Genomic DNA, 24,735 nt, shown 5'->3' with positions numbered 1-24,735 from the left:
AGACAACTCTGTCAATGGACTTTTGTCTTTATGGGAACTAAAGTGTATATATTTAGTTTAGGCCCTGCTAAGGAGTATTTTACTCCCTGGAATGGCAGGTCATAAGGAGAACTAGAAAGATGAAACTAAGAAACAGTTAAAGTTCTAGCTTGCCCAGAGTCACTCTGACTGACCCTCCCCATCTAAGGAAACATCTGAGATCTTTGGGAATCAATCCAGTCAGGTGAACTCATAGCTGAAAAAGGGCAGTGTTCGCATATGGCAGGAGGACTGCTCTCATCTCCCCAACTGGTATAGGCAAGATGAGAATCTCTGGAAAAAGAGTAATTATAACAAAAGGCATTGCTTAAAATCACACTTCCCCCACCCCCTGCAGACAGCCACTTTCCAGGATTAGCAGAGCATTCTAGTGAACAGGGATGATCAAAAGCATAAAGTATCACTGGTTATATTTCATATTTCTTCAACAAAGTGTGTTTATTGCATTTTCCAACTTATGAGTGATTTCTATTTCGTCACCTTGGTACTCTAAGAAGGTAGCATGGAAGCAAGATAGAAAAGGTCGGTTAGGAGGAAAGATGTAGTCTCTTAAGATGCTGTGATTTCTCAGGAATGTTTGGACGTAATAGAAGAAAAAGAATTATAGCAGAGTGGGACTTTTAAAGAAAGGTCTACAAGAAGAAAATACAATAGAATTTCAGAAGACCCGACTGAAAATATTCCATGTGCATAAATTTATTTTAAATTTTATTGCATCACATTATACAAGCATTAAACATGGCTTCATGTTGATGACTATTTAAATGTGAAAATTCATCATTCATGTCAGTACCCTTTGGCTATTTACAAGTAAGGAATTTCTATGTACTTTATATATCTCTGTATTTGTATGTACATATGTAAGAATACATGACTATACATATGTACACACAGAAATACATCTATGGCCATACACATAGCTATAGATATGTCATATATAATCTCCTCAGAAAGATCTGAAATTAAAAAAAAAAAACACAAAGTTGTAAACAGGGTCTTGTTTCTGTCATTTGGTGACATGGAACTAGGACCATATGATGACATTCCAGGAAGGGGTGTCCAGGTGTCCAAATACCCTTATTAGCCCAGTGTCTGTAAAATTCACATGGGATAGAATGCAAAAAAGGTAGCAAACAGGCTGAAAAACAGGTCTAGTATACAAGTTCCCCTTGGTTTTAAAAACTTCAGAATGTAAGTGCCCATGGCGTGCATGCTTGCATGGTCAGGAACGGTCAGTGGGTGGGTAGCAGTTGTGTGCTGGACTGCAACGTGATCCCCCAGGCAGTCCTTCAGGGTGCTGAGCCCCTGCTGCGGCCAGTGTCTGCGACATGCACTGCGGGTGCATTTTAGTCATTCACTTGGCGTGCTTCTGCGCAGCCAGGAGAAGGAGACAGCATTCAGGTCCTTGGCCTGGAAATGAACTATGGCCTGGAAAAGAAAAGATGGCATTAAATCCCTATGTGCGCGTGGTGGCTTAAAGGACATGACGTACCATGGTTTGTACTTACCATCAATCAAGGGCATTCAAAGATTTTGTAACCCAAAACTGAGTCAGGTTTGGTATACACATTACTGTGCCTGATTTACAGATGAACAGACTGAGTCCGACAGGCAGTCTGAAGCATGGTGACATCCTGCCAACTGTTGGGGGAACAGAGACAGACACTCTGTGTTCAAGCAAAAATTAGAAATGACCTCTTTGGGGAGAAAGCAGCCCCACCATGATGAGGCCAGAAGAAACTCCTGACTGGTTACTGGCCCTGCAGCCCAGAACAGCCCTGAGGGGTGGGTAAAGCCCTGGCTGCACCTCGGTCTCTAGCCTCTGGGCCTCCTGGGAGCAATTCTCTTCACTAATATCTGCCTCCTCCCCCAACCAGCACCACTGGGATGCTGACCTTCCTCCTCTGAAGGCTGACCAGAGTCAGAGAAGAGGCGATCAGAATGGGTGCAGGGGCCAGGGACTTGGAGCCAAATATAGAATCCCAGAAAGTTAAAGCCACGTAGGCTCTCAAAGCATTGTCCAACTCCTTTCCTTTTACAAGTGTGGAGATGGAATCCACAAGAATGCTTCACCCCAGGTCAGAGAGAATGGGAAAGCCAGGTCTAGAAGCTGTTGTACTAAAACACAATGCTTAACAATACAAATCTTGTATAGTATTCTACAGCACTGTATTGTTTCCTACGTGTCTCACATACATGGCCTTAGGTGAGCTGCATATTAGTTCCACCAAATAAACAGCTTCAGAAAAATGAACTAATTTACCCAAAGTCACAGAGCCAAATGGCAGATTTGGGACCCAGCAAAATTACATGGTTGTAAAACATTTTTCACCTTTAGTAAAGCCAAGGCCTATTATGGAATTGAGGGCAGGTCAGTGTTCAACATCCACATACCATTCACTAGTCTCCCTGTGTGCCGGGGCTGTGTTTGATTTTCTTTCAAGTCCACTCTCATATCCAACTCATAACAACCTTCTGGAATCTTCATACAGATTTGGGTTGATACAACTTCACTAATTTAACAAACATCTCTGCAGATATCTGTAACATCTTAACCTATGCGAAAAGTGAAAAACACACTTCCTTTTCTGTATATCTCATTTTTCTTTGGGGGCCATATATTTGAAAATGCTTTCAAAGTTAGTCTAAAGAAAACTGGTGTGAAAAATGAAGGGTGAGGAAAACAAGAATGCTCTAATATTAGATTCACAGGGTTCCAAAACTCAGAGCTCCTCTAATCACTGAAGAAACTGAGGCCCAGAGAAGTTAAATGACTTGTCCAAGGACACATAGGTAGTAACTGACCTGCCAGAGAGAAGGTTTCAGAAGAACTTTCTGGGAAGGCATGTGGGAAAACTATGCAACTTTCTACAACATTCTTAGCTTTAATCCACCCAATGTTTATTAGCTGAATGTGCATTTAATGGGCGTCATGTGCTTATCATTGTGCTAACTAGTCAGAGAAATAAAATTATAATCCATAAAGACTTTCCCAATGATGCTTACTGTTGTGCTGGAAAACCTGATAAATCTTTGAAAATCATAAATTGCCAGCACAGATCAGCACATGTGGATCTGATGCACTAACCAGAGAGGTTTGTAAGGAGTGAGTCTCAATGGGCTGGTGGGTTTAAGGAAAACTTCTTAGAGGGTGTGGAGTGACATAGACTAGCCTGGGAGGAAGTAATACATGGGTGATGAAGGGAAGGCCGTTTTGGGTAATATGAAAAGGCCGCTTTACCCAGAAAGAAAGGGCATGTTGCCTTGGAAATATTAAAGAGAATAACCAGGCTGGAGTAGAAGGGAGAAGAAAGCGTGTCAGGGAACACCTGTCGTCTCATCAAGACCTTGACTGCCAGGCTTGAGGGTAACATGGGGGCAGAGTTGCAGGAATTGTGCACGAAGGGAAGATGAAGTCAAATGTGTAACTAAAGTAAGAAACAAGTTGGTTTCTTCTTAGGAGTTTATTTTGACCCCTGTCCGAACAGCAGCAAGCCTGGACTCGGGGAGCTCAAAGCGCCCCTCCCAACGAGGAGCGGCTCCAGCCCGTGAGCGCGCGTCTCGCCCACCTGGTCACGGCCACTCGTTATGGTGCGCTCGCCCGTTTTTCTTCCTCTCCTTCCGCTCCTTCTGGAGACGCTCCAGTTCTGCTTCATACATCATCTCCTGAATCAAGTACTTCTCTCTCCTCATTCGATCCCTTAGATCTTTGGGGAGGTCTGGGATCAGATATGAAATGAGGTGCTTTATACAAAACACGAGGTGCTAAAAACACAGAAGAGAATTCGAGAGAGTCAGGTCTGGTGTCCTTCCTTAGCTGGAAAGGGCTCTGGGAATTGGCTCAGGAGCTCTTCTTGTTCAGGGACGTGGAGAGCTTCTGGAGGGTCTGGAAAGTGGGGTGGGACCAGGGGAGGTGTGCAGGAGGCAAGAAGATCAGGGGGATGCCTAGCGACTGTACTTGGGCTGATGGTGCCACGTGGGGAGTAAGGAGTCTGGAGAAATGCAGAATTAAGAGAGCCAGAAAAAGGTGTACTATGGAATCCAAGCCCGGGTTTGAGTCTCAGCTCTGCAGCCCTTCCTACGTAAGAGCTGCCTGTCTCCCTGAGGCTAAGTCACTTTTCTTTCTCTTGTGGTAAGCTGCCACGCGTTCTTTCTCTGAAATACGCAATAGGTGGAACTCCAGATTACTGTCATTTCTGTTCATTGAGATGATGGTGACCAAGAAAGTACTAGATGACAATTAAAGGTCCTAATAATTCTAAAGTATTAAATAGTAATCATGTTTACTTGATACCATTAGGTATTCTTAATTTCATTTAAAACTTGGTAAAACTGGTGACTCGTGGATGGCCTATCAGTTTATACTAGATCCTGCCAAATAAGAGGAAATTCTGCATATTTCTAGTACTTTAAAATAGTTTGATAACAATATATTGAAAAGAAATAGAAAGTTCTACTTGATAAGCCAGGTCATAAATTAATACAACCATGATTTTATTTTGTCTGAAAAATTGTAAGTCAGTGGTGAGGTAAAATAGCTTCTTTCAAGAGGGAATTTAATAAGCTAATTCCCAAGGAAGAGCAGCTTAGTATTGTCTTCTCTTGATTCCCTGGAGTGAGGGAAAAAACAGTGGTGGAATTGTTTTTGAAGTGGTATGGGAAACTTCTAGTGTAAGGCAGAAGGCAGCTTTGGTTTTCAGTAATCTGGCTTTAATATATGTGACAGGAGAAAAATTATGATTTATAAGTATAGTCACATAAATACAAACTATTTTTAGGAACAATTTTCTTAACATAGATGAGGTATTTTTACTGCCACATAAGCAATTGCTAGGTAAATTATACTTTATAAATCCACTTTGAGTCTTAGATAATGAATACCTCTTTGTGTGCTTGAATGTAAGTAATGATATGATGATGCATAACCAGAGACTACCACTTATAATACCAAGTTCAATGTTTTCCAAGCCATAGTCCTTGAACACCTGCTTCAGAATCATCTTGGAGGGCTTATGAAAAGCAAATTGCAGACAGGAAGTTACCAGAATTGCTGGGGATGGACAAACTAGTTTTCCCAAAGTTAAAGAACCATGGCCCTAGAATATTAAATTTAGGACTAATGGTTCCCAACTTCTCTATTAACAATCAACAACAGTTGTTCAAATAGTCCTAGGAAAATTTGAGTACTTTAAGGAGAAGAAAACAAAAGAGGTTAATAATACTACTATTCTACTTGTGGACACAGAAATCACACTCTAAAAGTTCTCATAACCATGAATGTTAGTTACTTCATTATGGCAAAGGAAATTAAAGATTGGTTGAGAGACCTTACCTCAAACACAATGATAAAAGCCAGTCGAGCTGCGAGGACATGCCAGAACTGCAGTGTGTAGCCGTAGGGCACCAGTGAATGAGGGGGGTCACGGTAGTCGCGGTATCTATAAATATACAGGAGAATGTCACCTCTTAAACAATGTTTTTCCTGACTCCCAAATCTCTCTCATATCCATTATGTAGTCCTCATTCATGGTAGACAGTTTAAAAAAAGCTTATCCTAGACTAACTTGTCCAGCATTTCTTCTGGTAAAAGAATCTCTTCTCCTCTGGGGAATTAACCATGTGGGTTGGGCAGGGCTCACCCGCTCCCCTGAGCCCAGCTCAATGGATGAGCCAGACCTGGTGGGTGAGACTGCTCACAAGGACTTCTGCTGGAAAGATCACTTCGTGAATCATCACTAAGCCCACAGAAGGTAGAATCTTGGAGCAGCCGGGGGCCTCCATCACTAACTGGCGAGAGAGCCTGCTGGAGAATGAAGTCAATGGAACAAAGCAGAGCCAGCAGAGAGGCTGTGTCTTAGGATCTAGCCATTGCTAATATTAGTATCACTCCTCCAGCCTTCCAATTTCCTGGGTCAATTTCAAGTCAGTTTGTACTGAGGTTCTGCCACTAAAGAGTCCTTTCCAATGTATGATGCAACTATAACTTTACAGTTCATTAAAGAGTTTTTATATTTAAAAAAATGAATGTCCCATACATTCTTTTTAAGATTTAGGAAACACTGATACTCCCGGATATGATGAGTTGGCAGCATCCTAGGTCATTTCTATATGGGGGTCCTGCTGAGAGAACATGCATCTATTTGTTCAGCCCATGCATAATATACACCCACCTGTGACTCTATCACAGAGCAAACCTGTGCCCCGAGGAATGCAGTGTGCCTGTACTATACAGGCACTTAGTTTCTGAGAACAAGAACCAGAAGTTACAAAATTCTTAAGTCTAATTTTTTAGAAGCACAGATTTCTGGCCTTCCTACTCTCTTAAGTCATTGGACCTAAAGGCAAGTTTCTCTCTAGAAAATTCCTTATTGCTACCCTAAGGGAATTAAAGAGTTCAACTGTCCTCTGCTTTGCTGCCTGTAGCTGTCTCCAGAATTAAGTGCTGGAAAGCATACTGGAGCCACATGCAGGGTTTGTCTGACTACTCTTGGGGGGGTCCGTGAAGCCTCTTTGGACATCAGTTTTCCCTTATCAATAAAGTGAGGGCTGCTTTATCTCACCCTGCTCTGCAATTTTGAGCTTTCACTCTTTCCTTTTGTAGTCTGCACACGATTGTTCCAAGTGGAGCTCTCAGTCCATGCCCCAGCCTATTCCTGATCCCACTGGCCTCTTCTGTGAGGCTGAGGTTTGCGGGAGGGCCATGCTCAGACGGCATTTGGGTTCCGTGTCTCTGTTTTTGATGCAGTGCCACTTTTTTGCAGCATGACTGTCTTCATGTTCTCTGGCCCCTGCACAAAGAAAGCACTTCCCCGTGGTGCTGAAGTAGCCAGGAAGCCAAGCTTCAATGCTAATTAAATCAAAGTTTTACTCCTGTAATCTTCTTCTTCTAGTTCCTTTCAAGACAAGAAGTAGTCTGGTGGCATTAATATTTGGAGGAATTTAAAAAAAATAAATCACAGTTGTTTTCAGAGATATCTTGGCTTCAATTTTACATGAAAGAAAGGTGGGAAGTTCCCTTCTGACTTAGGCAACTGTGTTTTCTAAAGCTGGTTTTATTTCTCAGGAACTGGAGGATTGACTTGAAAATACTTTTTGTTTTACCAGGTATAGTTCATTCACTCCCAGTTTTTAAACTATGATAATAAAAATATATGTACATTAGAAAGAATAACCCTCATGTAGCTCCCATCCAACTTAAGACATGGTTGGTGGCTTAGAAATGCCTCACTGGCAATCCTAGATGCCCGAACAGGTAACTGCTGTTGTAATTTCCTGCTTTCTTTATAGTTATAACTTACACAAGTGTTCCTAAATAAAACAATGCTTAGTTTTTGTCTGCTCTGAACTCTGTGCAAATGGAATCATGTTGTATGTCTCATTTTGTGATTACATCTTTATTATACACTTTATTTTGGAGTTCTCAGCTCTACTCCATTCACGTGTTCCTGTATACCGCACTGATTGATTACTATAATGTTACACTGTGTCTAATGTGAGGTAAATTTCCACCTTGTTATTTTTCTTACAAGTGTCTTGGCTAGTTTCATTCTAAGCAGTTCTGTATTACCTTAGTGTGCCCTCAGGTGCACAAAATTGGCCAATCCATAATTCTCAATTTTTATAAGTGACCTTATAAAAGGCTTTTCTTTTTCATTATTACACTACAAAGATTCACATGCTGTTGCATGTACCTAATTAATTTCTGTAAAATAAACCCTAGTATGAATATATTGCTGCTGTTTTATGTAAGGTATGTTTAGATTTATACTCATAGGCTGGTCATATTTCTGTTTTCTTTCAACTTTCCTAACCATGTAAAATCTTGAATAGCAAAGTTCAAGTCTTCCTACTTCAGCAAATGCCCTTTGGATAAAAGACGGTTGCAATTTTTTGTGTACTACTCAGGGTTCTGCCTTTATTAAAAAGCATTTTTTTTTCTTGTGATGAGTATTTTTAAGATCTCTACTCTTGGCAACTTTCAAATATGCAACTCAGTATTAACTGTAGTCACCATGTTGTGCATTACATTCGCAGGGCTTACTTATTTTAGAACTGGAAATTTGTACATTTTGTCTACCTCCAATGCTACCACCAGCCTTTGGCAACCACTGGTCTGTTCTGTGAATCTATGAGTTTGTTTTTTTTTTAAATTTAAGATTCTACATGTGAAAGCATATATAGTTATCTTTCTCTGCCTGATGTATTTCACTTAGCATAATGCCCTCAAGATCTATTCATGTTGAAAATGCAGGATTTCCTTCTGTTTTATGGCTGAGCAGTATTCCACTGTGTATATATATATATATATATATATATATATATATATATATATTTATGTATATGCCACATTTTCTTTATCTATTCATCCATTAATGGGCACTTAGGTTATGTCTCTGTTTTGACTATTGTAAATCTGTAATAAACATGAGGGTACATATGTATTTTTGAATTAGTGCTTAGGTTATGTCTCTGTTTTGACTATTGTAAATCTGTAATAAACATGAGGGTACATATGTATTTTTGAATTAGTGCTTAGGTTATGTCTCTGTTTTGACTATTGTAAATCTGTAATAAACATGAGGATACATATGTATTTTTGAATTAGTGCTTTTGTTTCCTTCAGATAAATACCCACAAGTGGAATTGCTATATCACATGGTAATTCTATTTTTAATTTTTTGAGGATCCTCCATACTATTTCTGTAGTACTAATTTACATTCCTACCAACAATGCATGAGGGTCTCCTTTCCTCCACATCCTTTTTAACACTATTTCTTGTCTCTTTTTTTAAAGTAATAGCCATGGTAACCAGTGTGGGATGGTATCTTACTGTGGTTTTCATTCACATTTCCCTGGTAAGTGATGAGCATCCCTTCATGCACTTGTTGGCCATCTGTATGTCTTCTTTGGGAAAAAGTATATATTCAGTTCATCTGCCCATTTTTTAAAATTAGATTGCTTTTGGCTATTGAATGAATTTTTAAAATACATTTTGGATATTAACCACTTATCAGATACATGATTTGCAAATATATTCTCTCATTCAGTAGGTTGCCTTTGCATTTTGTTGATGGTGTCATTTGCTGTGCAAAAGCTTTTTAATGTGATGTAGTCCCACTTGTAGATTTTTTGCTTTTGGTGTTAGATTTAGGAAATTATCACCAAGACCAATGTCAAGTTGCTAACCACCTGTTTTCTTCTAGTTTAATGGTTTCAGGTCTTCTGTTCAAATCTTTATTTTGAGTTAATCTGTTTGTATGTGGTATAAGATATGGACCAGTTTCATTTTTTGCATGTGGCTATCTAGTTTTCCCACACCATTCATTGAAGAGACTGTCCTTTCCCCATCATATATTCTTGGCCCATTTATCATTAACTGACCATAGATGTGGAGGTTTATTTCTCGGCTATCTATTTAGTTCTGTTGATCTATACATCTGGTTTTATGCCAGTCTCATACTGCTTTGGTTACTATAGCTTTGGAATATACTTTGAAATCAGGGATCATGATTCCTCTATCTTTTTCTTCTTAGGATGGCTTTGGCTATTCAGGGTCTTTTGCAGTTTCATATGAATTTTAGGACTGTTTTTTCCATACCTGTGGAAATGCCATTGGTGTTTTGGTAGGGATTGCACTGAAATTATTGATTGTTTTGTGTAGTATGGACATTTGAACAATTTTATTCCAATCCATGAGCACAGTATATCTTTCTATTTATTTGTGTCTTCGATTTATTTTATCAATGTCTTTAAAGTTTTCAGTGTATAGGCCCTTTACCTCTTTGGTTAAATTTATTCCTGACTATTTTATCATTAGCATATAGAAACACAACTAATTTTTATATATTGATTTTATATCCTGCAGTTTTACTGAATTTATTAGTCCTAACAGCTTTATGGTAGAGTTTTCAGGACTTATTGTATATAGTATCATGTTATGTGCAAATAGTGATGGTTTTACTTATTGCTTTCCAATTTGGATGACTTTTATTTCTTTTTCTTGCCCAATTGCTCTAGCTAGGACTTCTAATACTCTACTCAACAAAAGTGGTGAGAGTGAGCATCTTTGTTGTGTTCCTAATGTTAGAGAAAAATCTTTCAGCTTTTTACCATTGAGTACGATATTAGCTACGGGCTTGCCATATGTGGCCTTTATTATGTTGAGGTACATGCCCTCTATACCCAATTTGTTGAGAATTTTTATCACAAATAGTTGTTGAATTTTGTCAAATGCATCTTCTGTATAATCATATGATTTTTATCCTTTTGTTAATATAGTATATCATGTTGATATTGTAGATGTTGAATCATCTTTGCATCTCTGGAATAAATTCCACTTGATCATGGTATGTAATCTGTATAATGTATTGTTGAAATTAGTTTGCTAATATTTTGTTGAGGATTTTGGCATTTAGGTTTTTTAGGAATATTAGCCTGCACTTTCTTCTCTGTGGCATCCTTGTCTGGCTTTGGTATAATGGTAAAGAACTCACAGAATGAATTTGGAAAAGTTCCTTCCTCTTTTATTTTTAGAAGAGTTTGAAAAGGACTGGTATTAATTCTTTGAATGTTTGGCAGAATTCACCAGTAAAGCCATCTAGTCTGAGATTTTTACTGGTTGGAAGGTTTTTGATTACGGATTCAATCTCCTCACTAATAATCAGCCTGATTTCTATTTCTTTCTGATTTCGTCTTAGTAGGTTATATGTTTCAAGGAATTTATCCATTTCTTCTAGGTGGCCCAATATGTTGGTGTATAATTATTCACAGTACTCTGTTATGATCCTTTATATTTCTGTGGTACTGATTATACACTCCTTTCATTTCTGATTGAATCCTCTCTTTCATCAATTTTATTTTTTCAGTGAACCAGCTCTTAGTTTCACTGATCTTTTTTTTTAGTCTATTTCTGGTGTGATTTTTGTTATTTCCTTTCTTCCAACTCTCCACTTCATTTGTTCCTTTTCTAATTCCTTGAGGTGTAAAATTAGGTTATTTGAGATCTTGTTTCTTAAGATAGGCATTTATCACTATAAATTTCCCTCTAATGACTATTTTTGCTGCATCCCATGTATTTGGTGTGCTGTATTATCATCCTCAAATGTCTTAAGTACTTTTTAAATTTTTCCTCCACCCATTGGTTGTTCACTAGCATGTTCTTGTCCCCACATATTTGTGAATTTTCCTGTTTTCTTCTTGTAACCATTGTGGTAAAAACAAAATGTTTGATAGGATTTCAGTCCTCTTAAATTTATTAAGATTTGTTTTGTAGTCTAACATATGATCTATCCTCAAGCTATCCCATGTACACTTGAGAAAAATGTATATTCTGATGGTTTTGGATGGAATGATCTATATGTATTTTTTAAGTCCACTGGTCTAACATTTAAGGCCAATGTTTTCTTACGGATTTTCTGACTGGAGGATCTATTCATTGATGTAAGTGATTTATTACTGTCCATTTCTGCCTCCAGGTCTGTTAATATTTGTTTTATATATTCAGGTACCCTTAGTTGGACTGATTTTTTTTTTATCATTATGTGGTGATTTTTGTCTCTTATTACATTCTTTGTTTTCAAGTCTCCTTTGTGGGATTAAGTATAACTACCAGCTTTCTTTAGGTTTCCTTTTGCATGGAATGTCTTTTTTCATCCCTTCAATTTCAGTCTGTCCTTACATTTTATGTCCTTACATCTGAAGTTAGGCTCTTGTGGGTAGCATATCCACTGTCTGTGGATATTTTTATTGACTATTTGTAGATTAATTTTAATCCACTCAGCCATTGTCTTTGGATTGGAGAATTTAGTCCACTTACATTTGAAGTAGTTATCAATAGGTATATATATACCACTGCCATTTTATTAATTCTTTTCTGGCTGTACTGTTTCCTTTATCTTTTGTGTATCTACCAGTGGTTTTGTTTTGTGGTTTCTCTGAGGGTATATAACAACTTATATTTAATAGCCTATTTTAGGTTGGTAACAACTTAGGTTTGATCACATTCTAAAGTTCTGTTTTTATTCTTCCTGTTTTCATTTTTGATGTTACAGTTTACATTTATTAATCTTGCATATCCCTTAACTAATTATTGTGCTTTATTTTTACTACTTTTGTCTTTTAACCTCATACCAGCTTTAGAAGTGATTATTCCACAGCCTTTTCTATATACTTACTAGTTTTATGTTTTTCTGTTGCCAGCTAGTGCCCTTTTGTTTTAGTTTAAAGAAGTCTCTGTAACATTTCTTGTAAAGCTGGTCAAATGGTGGTGAACTCCTTTAGCTTTTGTTGGACTGGAAACTTCTCTCTCCTTCACTTCTGAAAGACATTTTTGCCAGGTTGTAGACTCTTGGTTGGCAGTTTTTTTTAACCTTCAGCACATTGAATATAGCATGGAACTTCCTCCTTGCCTACAAAGTTTCTGCTGAAAAATCTATTGATGTTTTTATGCAGGGGCAAGGGAAGAGGGGTCCCCTGTATGTAAGAAGTTATTTTTCTCTCTTTGCTTCTAATATTCTCTCCTTGTCTCTAACTTTTGATAGTTTAACTATAATGTCTTGGTGAGTCTCTTCGGGTTCTACCCCCAGAGATTCTGTTTTATTTGGTCTGGGTTATAGCCTGGCCAAGAGATTTAAAAATTCTCCACTCAATTTTAATGCATATTCAAGGTTGAGAGCCACTGCTTTAAACCTTTTCAGTCAGAAAGAGCTGTCTGAGCAGAAGCTCGCCATGGCAGAGCCAGCCCTGCCTAAGGCAAGGGTGCCACACTTACCTGCAGTACTTGAGAGGTGTCCCTGAGAACTCACTGCCGTCAGACTCAGGCTCAGATCGGTTCTCAAAGTCGGAAATTCGAAACACAGACAAGCTGGCATTCACATAGCCAACCATGCACCTAAAAGAGTAAACAGATTCTATAGTTAGAACTCTGATCACTTCTTCATCCAGTTCACTAAAGGCTCTACCTCCTAGAAGTTCCTGCAGTTGTTGAGTGCTTGTGACAAGGCAGGACCAGCTAAAGGCACTTAAGTTAGGATACACTAAAAGACCCTGGGTATGTTGAATCAGGCACAAGTCATTTCTTTTGTTCTAGTCCTTTTTGTGAATAATCATCATACGGAACATCACTACCCTAATCAATGTTTCAGAGAAATAGGTATAAGACAGTTAGCATAAATTATAAGTAAGTCACTGCTTCTTTCCTTGTTAGTACACACACATATACACATAACCACATTCCTTTGTTAATGAATATCTATACTCTCTGATGATGCCCTGAATATTACTGGTATGAATAAAATCTCCTCTCAACTTATCTCCCTTGCTGCAGCCATGCTAGACTACATTCCCTGCATGTATCATAGATGCTTTCATGCCTTTGCTCAGGTTGTCTTTTGTGCTGGAACTCCCTATTCATTTATTTATAGTTAAAATAGTGCTCATTCCTTAATGGCCAACTAGAATGGCACCCCTTCTGGGAGGATAGCTTTACCCACCAGACAGAAGGCTTGTTTCCTTCTCTCTGTGGTGCTGCTATGCTTCACAATCACCATACACCATGTATGAGAGATGGCTGCACACATGTGTCTTCTCTTTTGGACTGTAGTATTTTTTGGAGTAGAGCAGGCATTACAGGTACTTTTGCGTCCTAGAACAGTCTCATGCAGGGTAGGAGTCCAGTAAATACTTAATTTGGTTGATTTCACTGGAGGAAAATTAAAGTACCAGAGAGTCTATGAAGGTCTCAAGAATAAACCAAGAATAAGCTTCTTGAGGTCATGGCTTTCATTCTGTACTGGGAGTTGTATATTACAACACTAAAAACTTGGGCTTTGGGGTCAAACTGTAGCTCTTCTGCTGTAATCTTAGCAAGTTAACACAACTTCTTTAAGCAACAAAAGTGCCTACCTCATAGGGCCATTGTGGGGATTAAATGAAATTATGTTATGTCAAGCAAGTTATATAGTTCTTAGCCTATAGCAAGGTCTTAATAAATGTGAGTGGCTATTACTAATTCATTTTATTTATTTCTTGAACCTAGCTAGAGGTCAATAATTATTGACTGAATAAATCAGTCTTCACATTCTTTTCATTAACATGCCAGGCATGATTACCCCAAACTGCTGAACACTAAACCAAAATGATGACACATAGTTCTGAGAGCACATGGGTTCTGTATATTGTCTTGCTAAGAAATCACTGGTTTTATCATGGCCTTAAAAAAAGAAATGAACCAAGTAGAAGGACCCATTTGTTCAGTCACTTATGGTGATAGAAATGGTCAGTGGGTGCATAACATACCTTAACCCAACTGGCAGCAGGTTTTCCTTACCACTCCTTGAAAGGGTAGTTTGGGACGAGGTCTCCCTCACCTATGAACTACCTGGAACAGGACATGTAAGCAGAGTAGTGCCTTGATGATGATTATAGCTGTCATAGGAGGGAGACGGTTTTTGAAAAACACAGAATATAGCACACTCTTCTCAGGAGCTGAGCAGTGAGAAAGGAAAGGTGCTCTGGAAACTGGTAAAACAGGCCCAGCATTGAAATGCAATATTCCTGACCATCCTGCAATCTTATAAAGCAGCCCAGAGGCTTTACTGAGATTAAAACTGCCTAATGGCTGCTCTCTTTGAAAACTCCATTGAGAAAATCTGAACTTGAGTGAAATACCTGTCTCATGGACAACAGTCTACCCTCAAAGTAAAGAGGATATACCTTTGAACTATTTATTAAGCATACTCATGTAATGTCAGTCATAAATCCAAGTTGAAAATGCACCTTTAGTGGGTGTACAGTCCTTCTGTGTGCAAAGCATTACACATGGACCTAGTACATACATACATAGGAAAGAAGACTTACACAGCAGATAACTATCATTTTCATAATCAGGGAGAGATGAGAGTCTGTTAATAAAGTCTAGGCATTTCTCTAGTTCTTTTCACTATGGTAGAATCTTAACTATTGCCAATATCAATTAGTTGAGGAAGTCATCAACTCATCAGGAAATGAGATTTCCCATACCTCACTGTATAATGGCATCTGTGTATCAACTCAGTGACCTGCCTTTTACAGCAGGAAGACCACGGGCTGCGGCAGCCCCCAAGTCTACCACTCAGTTGCTGGCAGGGGATTTATATGCCCTAAGTGTGACACACCACCAGCTCCAAGGGAGACACAGGGAAGATGAGGCTGCACTGACCATTAGGGAAAGTAAGAGGAATGGAGAAAAAGGGATCAAAGGAAGGGGTTCCTTGTGAATATGAAATAGTGAAGATAATTTTCTTAAGGGGCTGGTAGATGACTTCTGGAAGCCATTCTCCAAGAAAGGAGATTCAGAAAATGTCTTATGTAAGGGTAGCATTGTTTGAATCAGGAGGCATATAGCTTCCAATGAATTTAAAACCATTTGCTACTTAATCATTTTCAATCTTTTACTATGGGGGACAAATATAAACTAGTGATTATCAATTTTAAGGGAAAAGACAGAAGTTGGAAGTTTGTAGATTCCACTTATAATAATGATAAGTGATTATAGATGATAATAAGCTAATGAGATAAGGGCAGAAGAAAGTGAACTTATGACTTGTTGCCTGAATAAAATGTCAGACATTATGAAAGAGGTACATTAGACCTACGTACAGTAAGCTTTATCCTTTTAAATAGAACTTTGCAATTGGTTATGATGTTGATTTAATTGATTGATAATTTGCATACAGTTCATTAAGATACTTGCAGTTCATTCTATGAAAATTTGAACATTGTGTCTGTAATTAAGTCTCTAACTCCTTATATCACTATTTCTATGTGAAAAATCAGCTTTGATTTATATCACTAAATCAACTATGTATTTTACAATAATCCTAAAGCCAGCATATATCCTTAGACATGGGCTGGAGTTTTGGAACATGTTCTATCTACCTAGATAGATAGAAATTAGTATTTCAGTGAGGGGTGTAGGGGGATCAAACTTGGTATTTGTGCTGTCTGGAAAAAAAATTGAAATTTAACTCTGATTAACAGGACAGTTTTATAGCATTCCCATCAATTTTAGTTCATATTTTCCATCTCCTGATGTCTGGCCAGAAGCGATTTTAGTTCTCTAAGCTATTTTCTACAGGATTTGTGTAGAGATACGTTGAAAGAAGTGACTTCATTTTGCAAAGTGAACAATAGGCCCTGGTCCAGGAATCATCAGCCCAGGTAGAATGCAGTTGAAAGAAGGAATGTTTTAAGAGGAAAGATGAAAACAGCTGAAAAACTCTTGTGTACTCACTGGGTGGAGGACATTGACTCATATCATTGTGTCCCTGTCATGTTCAGATCTGGCTGAAAAATGAGAACATCTTTGCCACTATGCCACTGAAGACTTGTGTGCTGAGCATCCGTGAGGGCAGGGAGCCTGGGACTGGAATGCACAGCCAGGAATAGTGGACATGTGCTGTTACAGGGGCAAGGGCCTGTGAGCCGAGCAAGCCTGGGCATATGAGTATAATTCGCACCCATGGAGAAGCCAGGAAAAGCTGAAGAGATGGTGAGGAGGAGCTTGAGGTAGCCTGACGTTTTGGAGAAAGGTGGTTGGTTTGGGTGGTGCACTTTTGCTTGAGGGTTAATTGAAATATGGCATCTCTACAGCTAACTTAACCCATAGTAAGCGGGACTGACTATGACTGTATCTACTACCCCAAAAGCCTATGGCATTCTAAAATTTGACAATACTGCTCTTAGATGAGTTCAATCATTTCTAAATTGGAAAAAGAAAAAATAAAAACCTGAAAAGAATAATAGAGTGGCTGGTGGGGAGGAAAGTAAGATTCATGAAGAAAAAGACACAAACATAACTACTTAAAAACAAGAAAAACAACCAATGGATTAAAAGATAAAAGGCAGATATATAAATATTCAGAGTGGCAGAAGGCTTTTAAGTCAAAGAGAAAGGTTATTTAAAAAGCCCTGGGGAGCCCAATAAAACTGAATTAAGGAGGCTATTAGATAAATCTAAATCACCATGAACATTATCTTAAATCTAATAGGCTGTCATCATTCTAAAGCATTGATTCACCTTTGACTGCACGTAAATGTTCCCACTTCATTTTTTGGTTCCCCCCAAACAGAGATGGTTTTGACCATAGTTGGAGGTGGGAAAGAATTGAAATAACCATTGGGACTTAAACCCAGGGAGTTTTACTGTTTAGATGAGCTAGATAACATTTATTGGCAATGGCCTTGAGGGCTCTTAGGTTCAGGATGGAGAACATCATAGGAGTTTAGACTTGCCCTTCCTGTGGGCTCCAGCAGTTACTCTGTCTTGTGCTTCTGGATTTTACTTCTCAATCTGTTTCTGATTTTCAAAGTGAGGGTAATAATGCATGTCCCACTGCCTGGGTTGTTTTAAGAATCAAGTGCAAAACATATGTGAAAAGCTTTGGTTTGTACAAAGACAAGTCTTTTAGGCTAAGTTAAGCAGAACATGTTGACAAGTTACAATTAGAAAGAAATCTGTGGGTAGTACAACCTAAGTCTAAATCTTTCTTAAAATGGGACGCTCACTTAAATTTGCTGGATAATTAGTGTTTAATGGCCACATGGTTGTTGTAGTAAAGAACTTTATGGAAGCCATTTGAACTTTCTTGTATTCAATCATCCATTCCTTAGAGCATTTACGTAGAATTAATAACATAATTGGACCTAGGCCAGGTGTGCATGAATTTAAGCTGACTTGATTCGGCAGCACTTTACCCCTTGGGGCTAACTGAACTAGAATGGCTATAGAGGGAGAACCAGTTGGGCTCCAACTAGTAAATCAGGAGTCAGAGCCACTGTGTGAGTCCTCAGCAGCCCACATGGATGATTTCGGGGGCACTGAAGAGACTCCACTATCCCCAAATATATCCTACTCTGACCTACAGACACCTAAGTCCCACAAATAGGATTTCATTATTTTAATACTTCTTGTTTTTTTTTCCAAGGGTGTAGAAATGAAAGCTAGGGGACACATTATAATTTTGCCTAGGCTTTTTCTGACCAGATACCCAGAAAGCCCTGACTTTGGAAATCATTGAGGTGATGCCATAGAATTAAGCTCCCAGGGTTTGCCCAATTTGCCTGCGGTAATTCAGACACTGGTAAGGCCAGTAGCTGGGAAAGAATCATCCAGTGACTTATTCCATGAGTATTTATTGAGTAAGTACTGGATACTCATCATATGGTTGCATATTTTCCATGTAGAATTTGCAGAGTCTACATATGTCAATACAAGGGGAAATAAAATTATTACTGTGCTTTTATAAACTCATGAAAATGGCATTAAGTATATATCATGTACCACTTTTTTGGCTATGCACATTTGCATATCACACATTTCTGAATTCATAGTGTGTAGGGGTCAGGGGTGAGGAAACTGATTAATGAAACTGGTCTGGCCTGTATGAACCCTTCCCTTCAGTAGATCAGAATATGTTTTCTTTGGCTGAAAGTATAATTCCACCTCCCCCACCACAGACTGGCTCACCCTGGGCTACTCCAAAGTAGAGGTTTTTGTCTGACTGTACAACATCACAGGATGGATAGGAAATAGAGATTTCTTGATAGTTTTATGGCAAACTTACTTTTGCCCAGCTTCTCCTTGGCCTGCACAAGGTCCATACTTATAAGCGTACACCAAACGAGGAATAAAGTCAGACGTTATCGCTATGACAAATGCATTCGTAATAACAGAGAGAATTCCAATGCCTTCAAGAATTCCATACCAAATTCCTATTCAGAAAGAAGTGTTATTTTAGTTCTAGATACAACAGCAAAGATAATAAGAGTGAAAACAACTGGGGTAACTGATTTTCAGTAGTCCTTTCCTTGGGTCCTTTCATCTTCCTAAATACTGACACCTGTAACCAAGATTAAGAATGCACACTTGCAAACACCTTGGCTTTGAAGGAGTTCCTGGGGAAGTGCCAATGCTTGTGATTTAATGACTCGGTGAGGAGCAGAGTCAGATCCTGGTAAGTCTGAGGGTCTTGGTCAACGATAACGTACCAAACACCATGTAATAAGATCAGCCCTCCCATTGTTAGGCCGTTGCTGGACCTGGGCTCCTGAAGGGGGCTGACATGTTTGTGGGCCCAGCCCCTAATGCACCACCCCAAGGTAGATGCTTACTGAATGTTTGTTTCACAGGAAGGTCAAAAGACCACTGTGAGCCAAGTACCTCCACATTCAGTTCTTTCCCCGTACATTGCCTGAGCACCTGCTTACTCTCTACTTAGCATTGGGTGCAGAAATAAATGAAAGTCACTCTCTGATCTCAGGCAGCTCTCAAGAGACTGCATCTGATTCAACTCAAAATCTCTCGTCAAAGAGCAAAGGTCATCTCTGCTTTTAGAAAAACTAGGTCATGCTGCATGTGACTCAGGCAAACATTTGGGGAAGGGCAAAATGAAGTTAAGCAAGTAGAAGATCTATTTTAACAAGGAAATAAGTGATAATAAATTTTTAGATTCCAAGGTCTTAAGATAGAAACAACCAAATTGAGCATCTATTTAAGAACAAATTCTGTAGCTATGGCAATTATAAATTTCCAAATAGACAGCTTTCCTTCTTGTCTAATATTATTTAAAAATAACAATTATTTTTTGCAAGAATTATTTGAGTCATCTTAGATGAAAAACATAAGTAAAAATCCAAAGTTGGTGGCTGTTTTAATTTTATACACCAGATGGTTAATATCTTTAAACAAAAATACCCAAATCCAACTTACCTATGTCTTTGGCCCTTGAAGCTAAAGGTCGCCTCCACTGCGTGACAAATTTGTAAGCGTCAAGTCGAATTTCAATTATGTTATTCAGTAAGGCCAGAAGTGGTGCTAGGGGAAAAGCTGCCACAAAGATAGTTGTGAATCCAAACTGAAGAACTAGAGAAAAGGAAGGAGAACAAAAAGTGTTATTTTTCTGTGACTGTTTTCAGCACTATAATAATATGAATGTGTCATTGTCTTAACTCATTTTTTCCCCCAATACAGAGGCACAGGGAACATCTCTTCCAGAAAGATGGCCAGGATGCTGGACAGAGAGGCACTCCTTGGGCCTAGAAGCAGTGGCATCCTAGGAGCAGTGATCAGACCTAGGATCCAGTTGTTTTCTAAATATAATAAAAGGAACCAGGGCCATGGTAGGGAAAAATGCAAGGTGAGCCTGGAATGTCTTGTGATGCCAGGTAGTCAGGAAGTGTTTGAAACATGATGGGGACACATCAACAGGACACAGGACAAACTTGAAGGAGCTCCCAGTGACTAAACCTAGAACAATTTGAACAACAAAAGAAATAATGATAGTATTGAATTACAACCCAAAAGATTAAGTATCTATCCATAGTGATATAAATAACTGAATATATAAATGGGGGAGAAGGGACAGCTCTTCCTTATGGTAGAATTCTAGTTAGTTTTTAGAAAATAATTGTACAATAGATGTAGAAGGAATAATGAAAACAGAAAATCACAGTTATTCCAACACTGCAGTGTTACCTGTTGCAGGCAAGAACTGTCAATGATGGCAAAATCCTAATTTTTCATTGAAAAATTAGGAGTTTTATATGTTCTCACACTGCTGTATTGGTTAATAATCATTATTGATACTCATCAGCTCCCTGCTCAAAATGTTTCAGTAGGTTCTTATGGCCTGTAGACTAAATCCTAAACTTTCATCATGCCATTTAAGGATCTTCCAAGCCTCATGTCCAAACATATCGTACATTCCAGACAGGATTCCTAAACAGTCCTTTACTCTGGCCACACTAGACTTCTGGTATGTTCTATTTGCTTCATGGATTTGTATGTCCAATTTCTTTCCCAGATGTGGGAAGTCCTCACCTGTTATTTCTTTAAATAAACTCTCTCCCCCTTCTTCCTGTCTTCTTCTTGCACATTATTCTTATATTAACCTTTCTGATTGAATCTGATAGCTCTTCTAGGGTTTCTTCACTTAAAAAAAATGCAACTTTTCTATCCTCTTCTAACTGAATTATTTCTATATTCTTCTTTTCCAAGTCATTTATTATTTCTTCTATGTGGTCTCCTCTGTTACCAGTGCTCTGTATTGCATTTTTCCTCTCATTCATTAGTTTCTTCAGCTCCAGAATTTGTTTGCTTCTTTTTTATAATTTCAGTCTCTTTGGAAAGAACTCCTTCTGTTCATTAATTTTATTCTTAGGTTCATTGATTACCTTTCTGAATTTTCTTATAGCTCAATAAATTTCTTCATAACAGCTATTTAAAATTTTTTGTCTTAATAATATTCTGTGCCTTTGAGTTCCTTTGCTAGAGAATTATCATTTTCTTTTGCTTATATAATAGTTCCTTACTTTTTCATAGTGTTTGACAAAATATACAATATGCAGAGGCATAAAGCAAACAACATATATCAAAGAACACTGAAATAACAGAGAGCATCCTCTGACCACTGGTGAAATTAAAATAGAAATCAATGACAGGAACAGCTAACAAATCCCCAGATGTCTTGATATTAAGCAACACAATCCTAAAAAAAAAAATTGTCTTCATAATGAAAATATAACATGTCAAAACTTATAGGATGCAGCCAAAGCAGTGTTACTGGAGAAAATTATAATTATAAACACTGATATTAAGGAAGAAAAGCTGTAAATCAATGATTTCAACTCCTTTCTCAAGATACTGGATACGGAAAAAAGAAAAAGCCCAAATAACATATAAGGAAGGAAATAAAGATAAGAGCAGAAATGAAATAGAAGGCAAATGTGTAACAGAACAAAACAACAAAAGCCAAAGTTGGTTTTCTGAAATGGTTAATAAATCTCTAGCAGACTTTTATAGAGAGAAAAGCACAAAGTATGGAATTATAAATGAAAAGGTGGACATCATCAGTGTAGATCTTTTATACTTTAAAAGTTAATACAAGGGTAAACAATTTCATTCCACTGAAGTTGAAAATGTAGATGAAATGAGCACATTTTTTGAAAAACAGCTAGTCAAAATGGATACTTGAAGAAATAGTTGAAACAGTACTATAACTATTAGTTAAATCTATAATAAAAAAAACCTTCTCATGAAGAAAATTCCACGCCCAGCTAAATTGACTGGTGAATTCTCCCAAATATATAAGGAAGAAATAATAGTAGTCTTACACAAACTGTTTAATAAAAAAAAAGAAAATTATCCAAATCATTTTAAAAGGCCATTATTGGTATATAAAGAGCCTGAGCATACTCCTTCCATGTACACACCAAATATACACCTATGTACAGAGCAATTCATCTCAAGGAAGAACAGAGGCCTGAGTGAACACCTTATGTATACCAAGGGATAAAAAGACCACACACACACACACACACACACATACACATACACACAATGGCAGGAGAGACAGAGACATGGTTACAGAAGCAGTTATGCCCCCAGCATGGCCCTCCAGTAGGAAGGGATATCTCTGAGCTACCTGATCAGAGACTTGATTGCCCTGAGGCATAGAAGCAAAAACTGTGAATTGGAGAGTTTAAACCCAACCATCACATGATAGGGGAACTGCTAAAACTCTCTTGGTGCTGGTTAGTGCCATTGTTTATATTCTCCCTGCACATTAATAGTGTGGACAGGAGCAGGGTCACGGTGAATACACCAACTCCAGATGTGGTGAAGGTGGACTTCTGGTCCCTGCTCACACCCAAACACACCTGTCAGAGATTCAGCAGTCTAACCAAGGTGGTATGACTAGTATGACACTCATGTGAATTCACCCTGACTGTGGCCCTTCCCTCCCTGGCCACCCTGTGTGCATGGCCTCAGCTGGGTGCTAACTCGGGAGACCCCTAGACTGTGCCACTAGCATGGCTCCAGGTGGTGCCCACCTGGCAGCTACTCAAACTGTGCATCATTGACACTGGCCACCCTTGCCAGTGTAGCCATGGTTGCTAACTACACTGGAGATCTCCAGCTCATGCCCTGGAAACACCAGCAGACACTCTGGTCCATGACCACCAAGGCTTTGACCAGCTAGCCCAAACTGCCAAGCACACACACAGTCTACACAGTGAACATTCCTACATAAGTCCATGCTTTCAAAACCAAGAGAAATATACCTTTTGCTTAACCTATTGAAGAAAACACAGAAAATCAAACAAAATCAGGAGACACAGGAATACACTTGAAACAAAAGAACATGACAGAAAAAGAACTAAACGAAACAGTTAAGCAATCTATCTGACAGAGAGTTTAAAGTAATGGTTATAAAGGTGCTATCCAGACTTGAGGGACAAGTGAATGAACTCAGTAAGAACCTCCACAAAGACATAGAAAATACATTAAAAAAAACCAATCAGTGATGAACAGAGTAAATGAAATGAAAAATACACTAGAGGGTATCAACAATACATCAGAGGATACAGAAGAACAGATCAGCAGTTTGAAAGACAAGAGTAATGGAAAGGACTGAAGCTGAACAGCAGAAAGAAAAAAGAATAAAAAGAAATGAGTATAGGTTAAGGAAGCCCTGGGACATCAAATGTCCTAATATTTCCATTACAAGAGTCCCAGAAAGAAAAGAGAGAGAGAAAGGGGCTGAGAATTTCCCTAACCTAGGGAAGGAAAGAGACATCCAGGTCCAGGAGGAACAGAGAGCCCCAAATAAAATGAACTCAAGGAGACCCACACCAAGACACATAATAATTAAAATGTCAAAGACAAAGAAGTTTAAAAGCAGTGAGAGAAAACAAGTTACCTACATGGAAACTCCATAAGGCTATCAGCTGATTTTTCTTCAGGAACTAGAGGACAGAAGGGAGTGACATAATATGTGCAAAGTGCTGAAAGATAGAGACCTATAACCAAAAACTTTTTATTATTAAAAAAAAGTCATTGTAAAAACAGATAGCAAAGATAGTAGACCAATCATTTAAAAGCTAGTGTAACAGTTAAATGACAAAAGTGGTAAAATCTACTAAAAATTAGTTAAGTAAATCACTAAAAAAAAACCATTAAAGAAGACATCATATTATTAAAACATACAGAAGGGGGGAGTTAAATGTAGTACTGTTGGAATGCATTCAAACTTAAACACTGTCAACTTAATAGACTGCAATATATGTAAGATGTCATATATAAACTCCATGTGAACACAAACCAAAAACCTATAATAGAAAGATACACAAAAAATAAAGAGAAATGGACCCAACTATAATACCAAAGAAAGTCATCATGCACAGGGAGGACAGCAAGAGAAGGACCAGAGAAGAATGACGAAAATAACCAGAAAACATTTAACAAAACCACAGTAAGTACATACCTTGAATAATTACTTCAAATGTAAATGGATGAGATGCTCCAATCAAAAGACATAGGGTGACTGAATGGGTAAAAAAAGCAAGACCCATCTATATGCTGCATACAAGAGATTTGCTTCAGATCTAAAGACACACACAGACTGAGACTGAAGGAATGGGAAAAATTATTCCATGTAAATAGAAATAAAAGAAAAGCTGGTGTAATAGTACTTATATCAGACAAAATCAACTTTGAAATAAAGACTGTAAAAAAGAGACAAAAAAGGACAGTATATGATTAAGGGCTTCATCCAGCAAGAAGATATAATAATTGTACATATCTATGTGCCCAATAGAGGAGCACCGAAATACATAAAGCAAATATTAACAGGAATGAAGGGAGAAACTGACAATAA

General features: G+C 38.2%; 1 protein-coding gene across 4 annotated transcripts in view; it reads right to left on the bottom strand.

Annotated features, from left to right (window-relative positions):
• Positions 1-507: 507 nt before the first annotated feature.
• Positions 508-24,735, bottom strand: part of ANO4 (anoctamin 4) — a 388,856-nt gene continuing 364,628 nt past the window's right edge. For 3 of the 4 annotated variants that reach the window (XM_037007143.2, XM_073213690.1, XM_073213691.1), the window contains 6 exons: positions 19,788-19,940; positions 18,643-18,790; positions 12,810-12,929; positions 5,372-5,477; positions 3,609-3,804; positions 508-1,467 (listed from right to left, as the gene is read on the bottom strand). In XM_037007143.2, the coding sequence (XP_036863038.2) occupies positions 3,613-3,804; positions 5,372-5,477; positions 12,810-12,929; positions 18,643-18,790; positions 19,788-19,940 (719 nt within the window). In that variant the 3' untranslated portion in view covers positions 508-1,467; positions 3,609-3,612. The remainder of the gene's footprint in view (positions 1,468-3,608; positions 3,805-5,371; positions 5,478-12,809; positions 12,930-18,642; positions 18,791-19,787; positions 19,941-24,735) is intronic. The other variant, XM_073213692.1, reaches the window with a different exon arrangement.

Source organism: Manis javanica, chromosome 10 (genome assembly GCF_040802235.1).
Source record: "Manis javanica isolate MJ-LG chromosome 10, MJ_LKY, whole genome shotgun sequence".
Lineage (NCBI taxonomy): Eukaryota > Metazoa > Chordata > Mammalia > Pholidota > Manidae > Manis > Manis javanica.
This window is presented reverse-complemented; position numbering and strand designations above follow the sequence as displayed.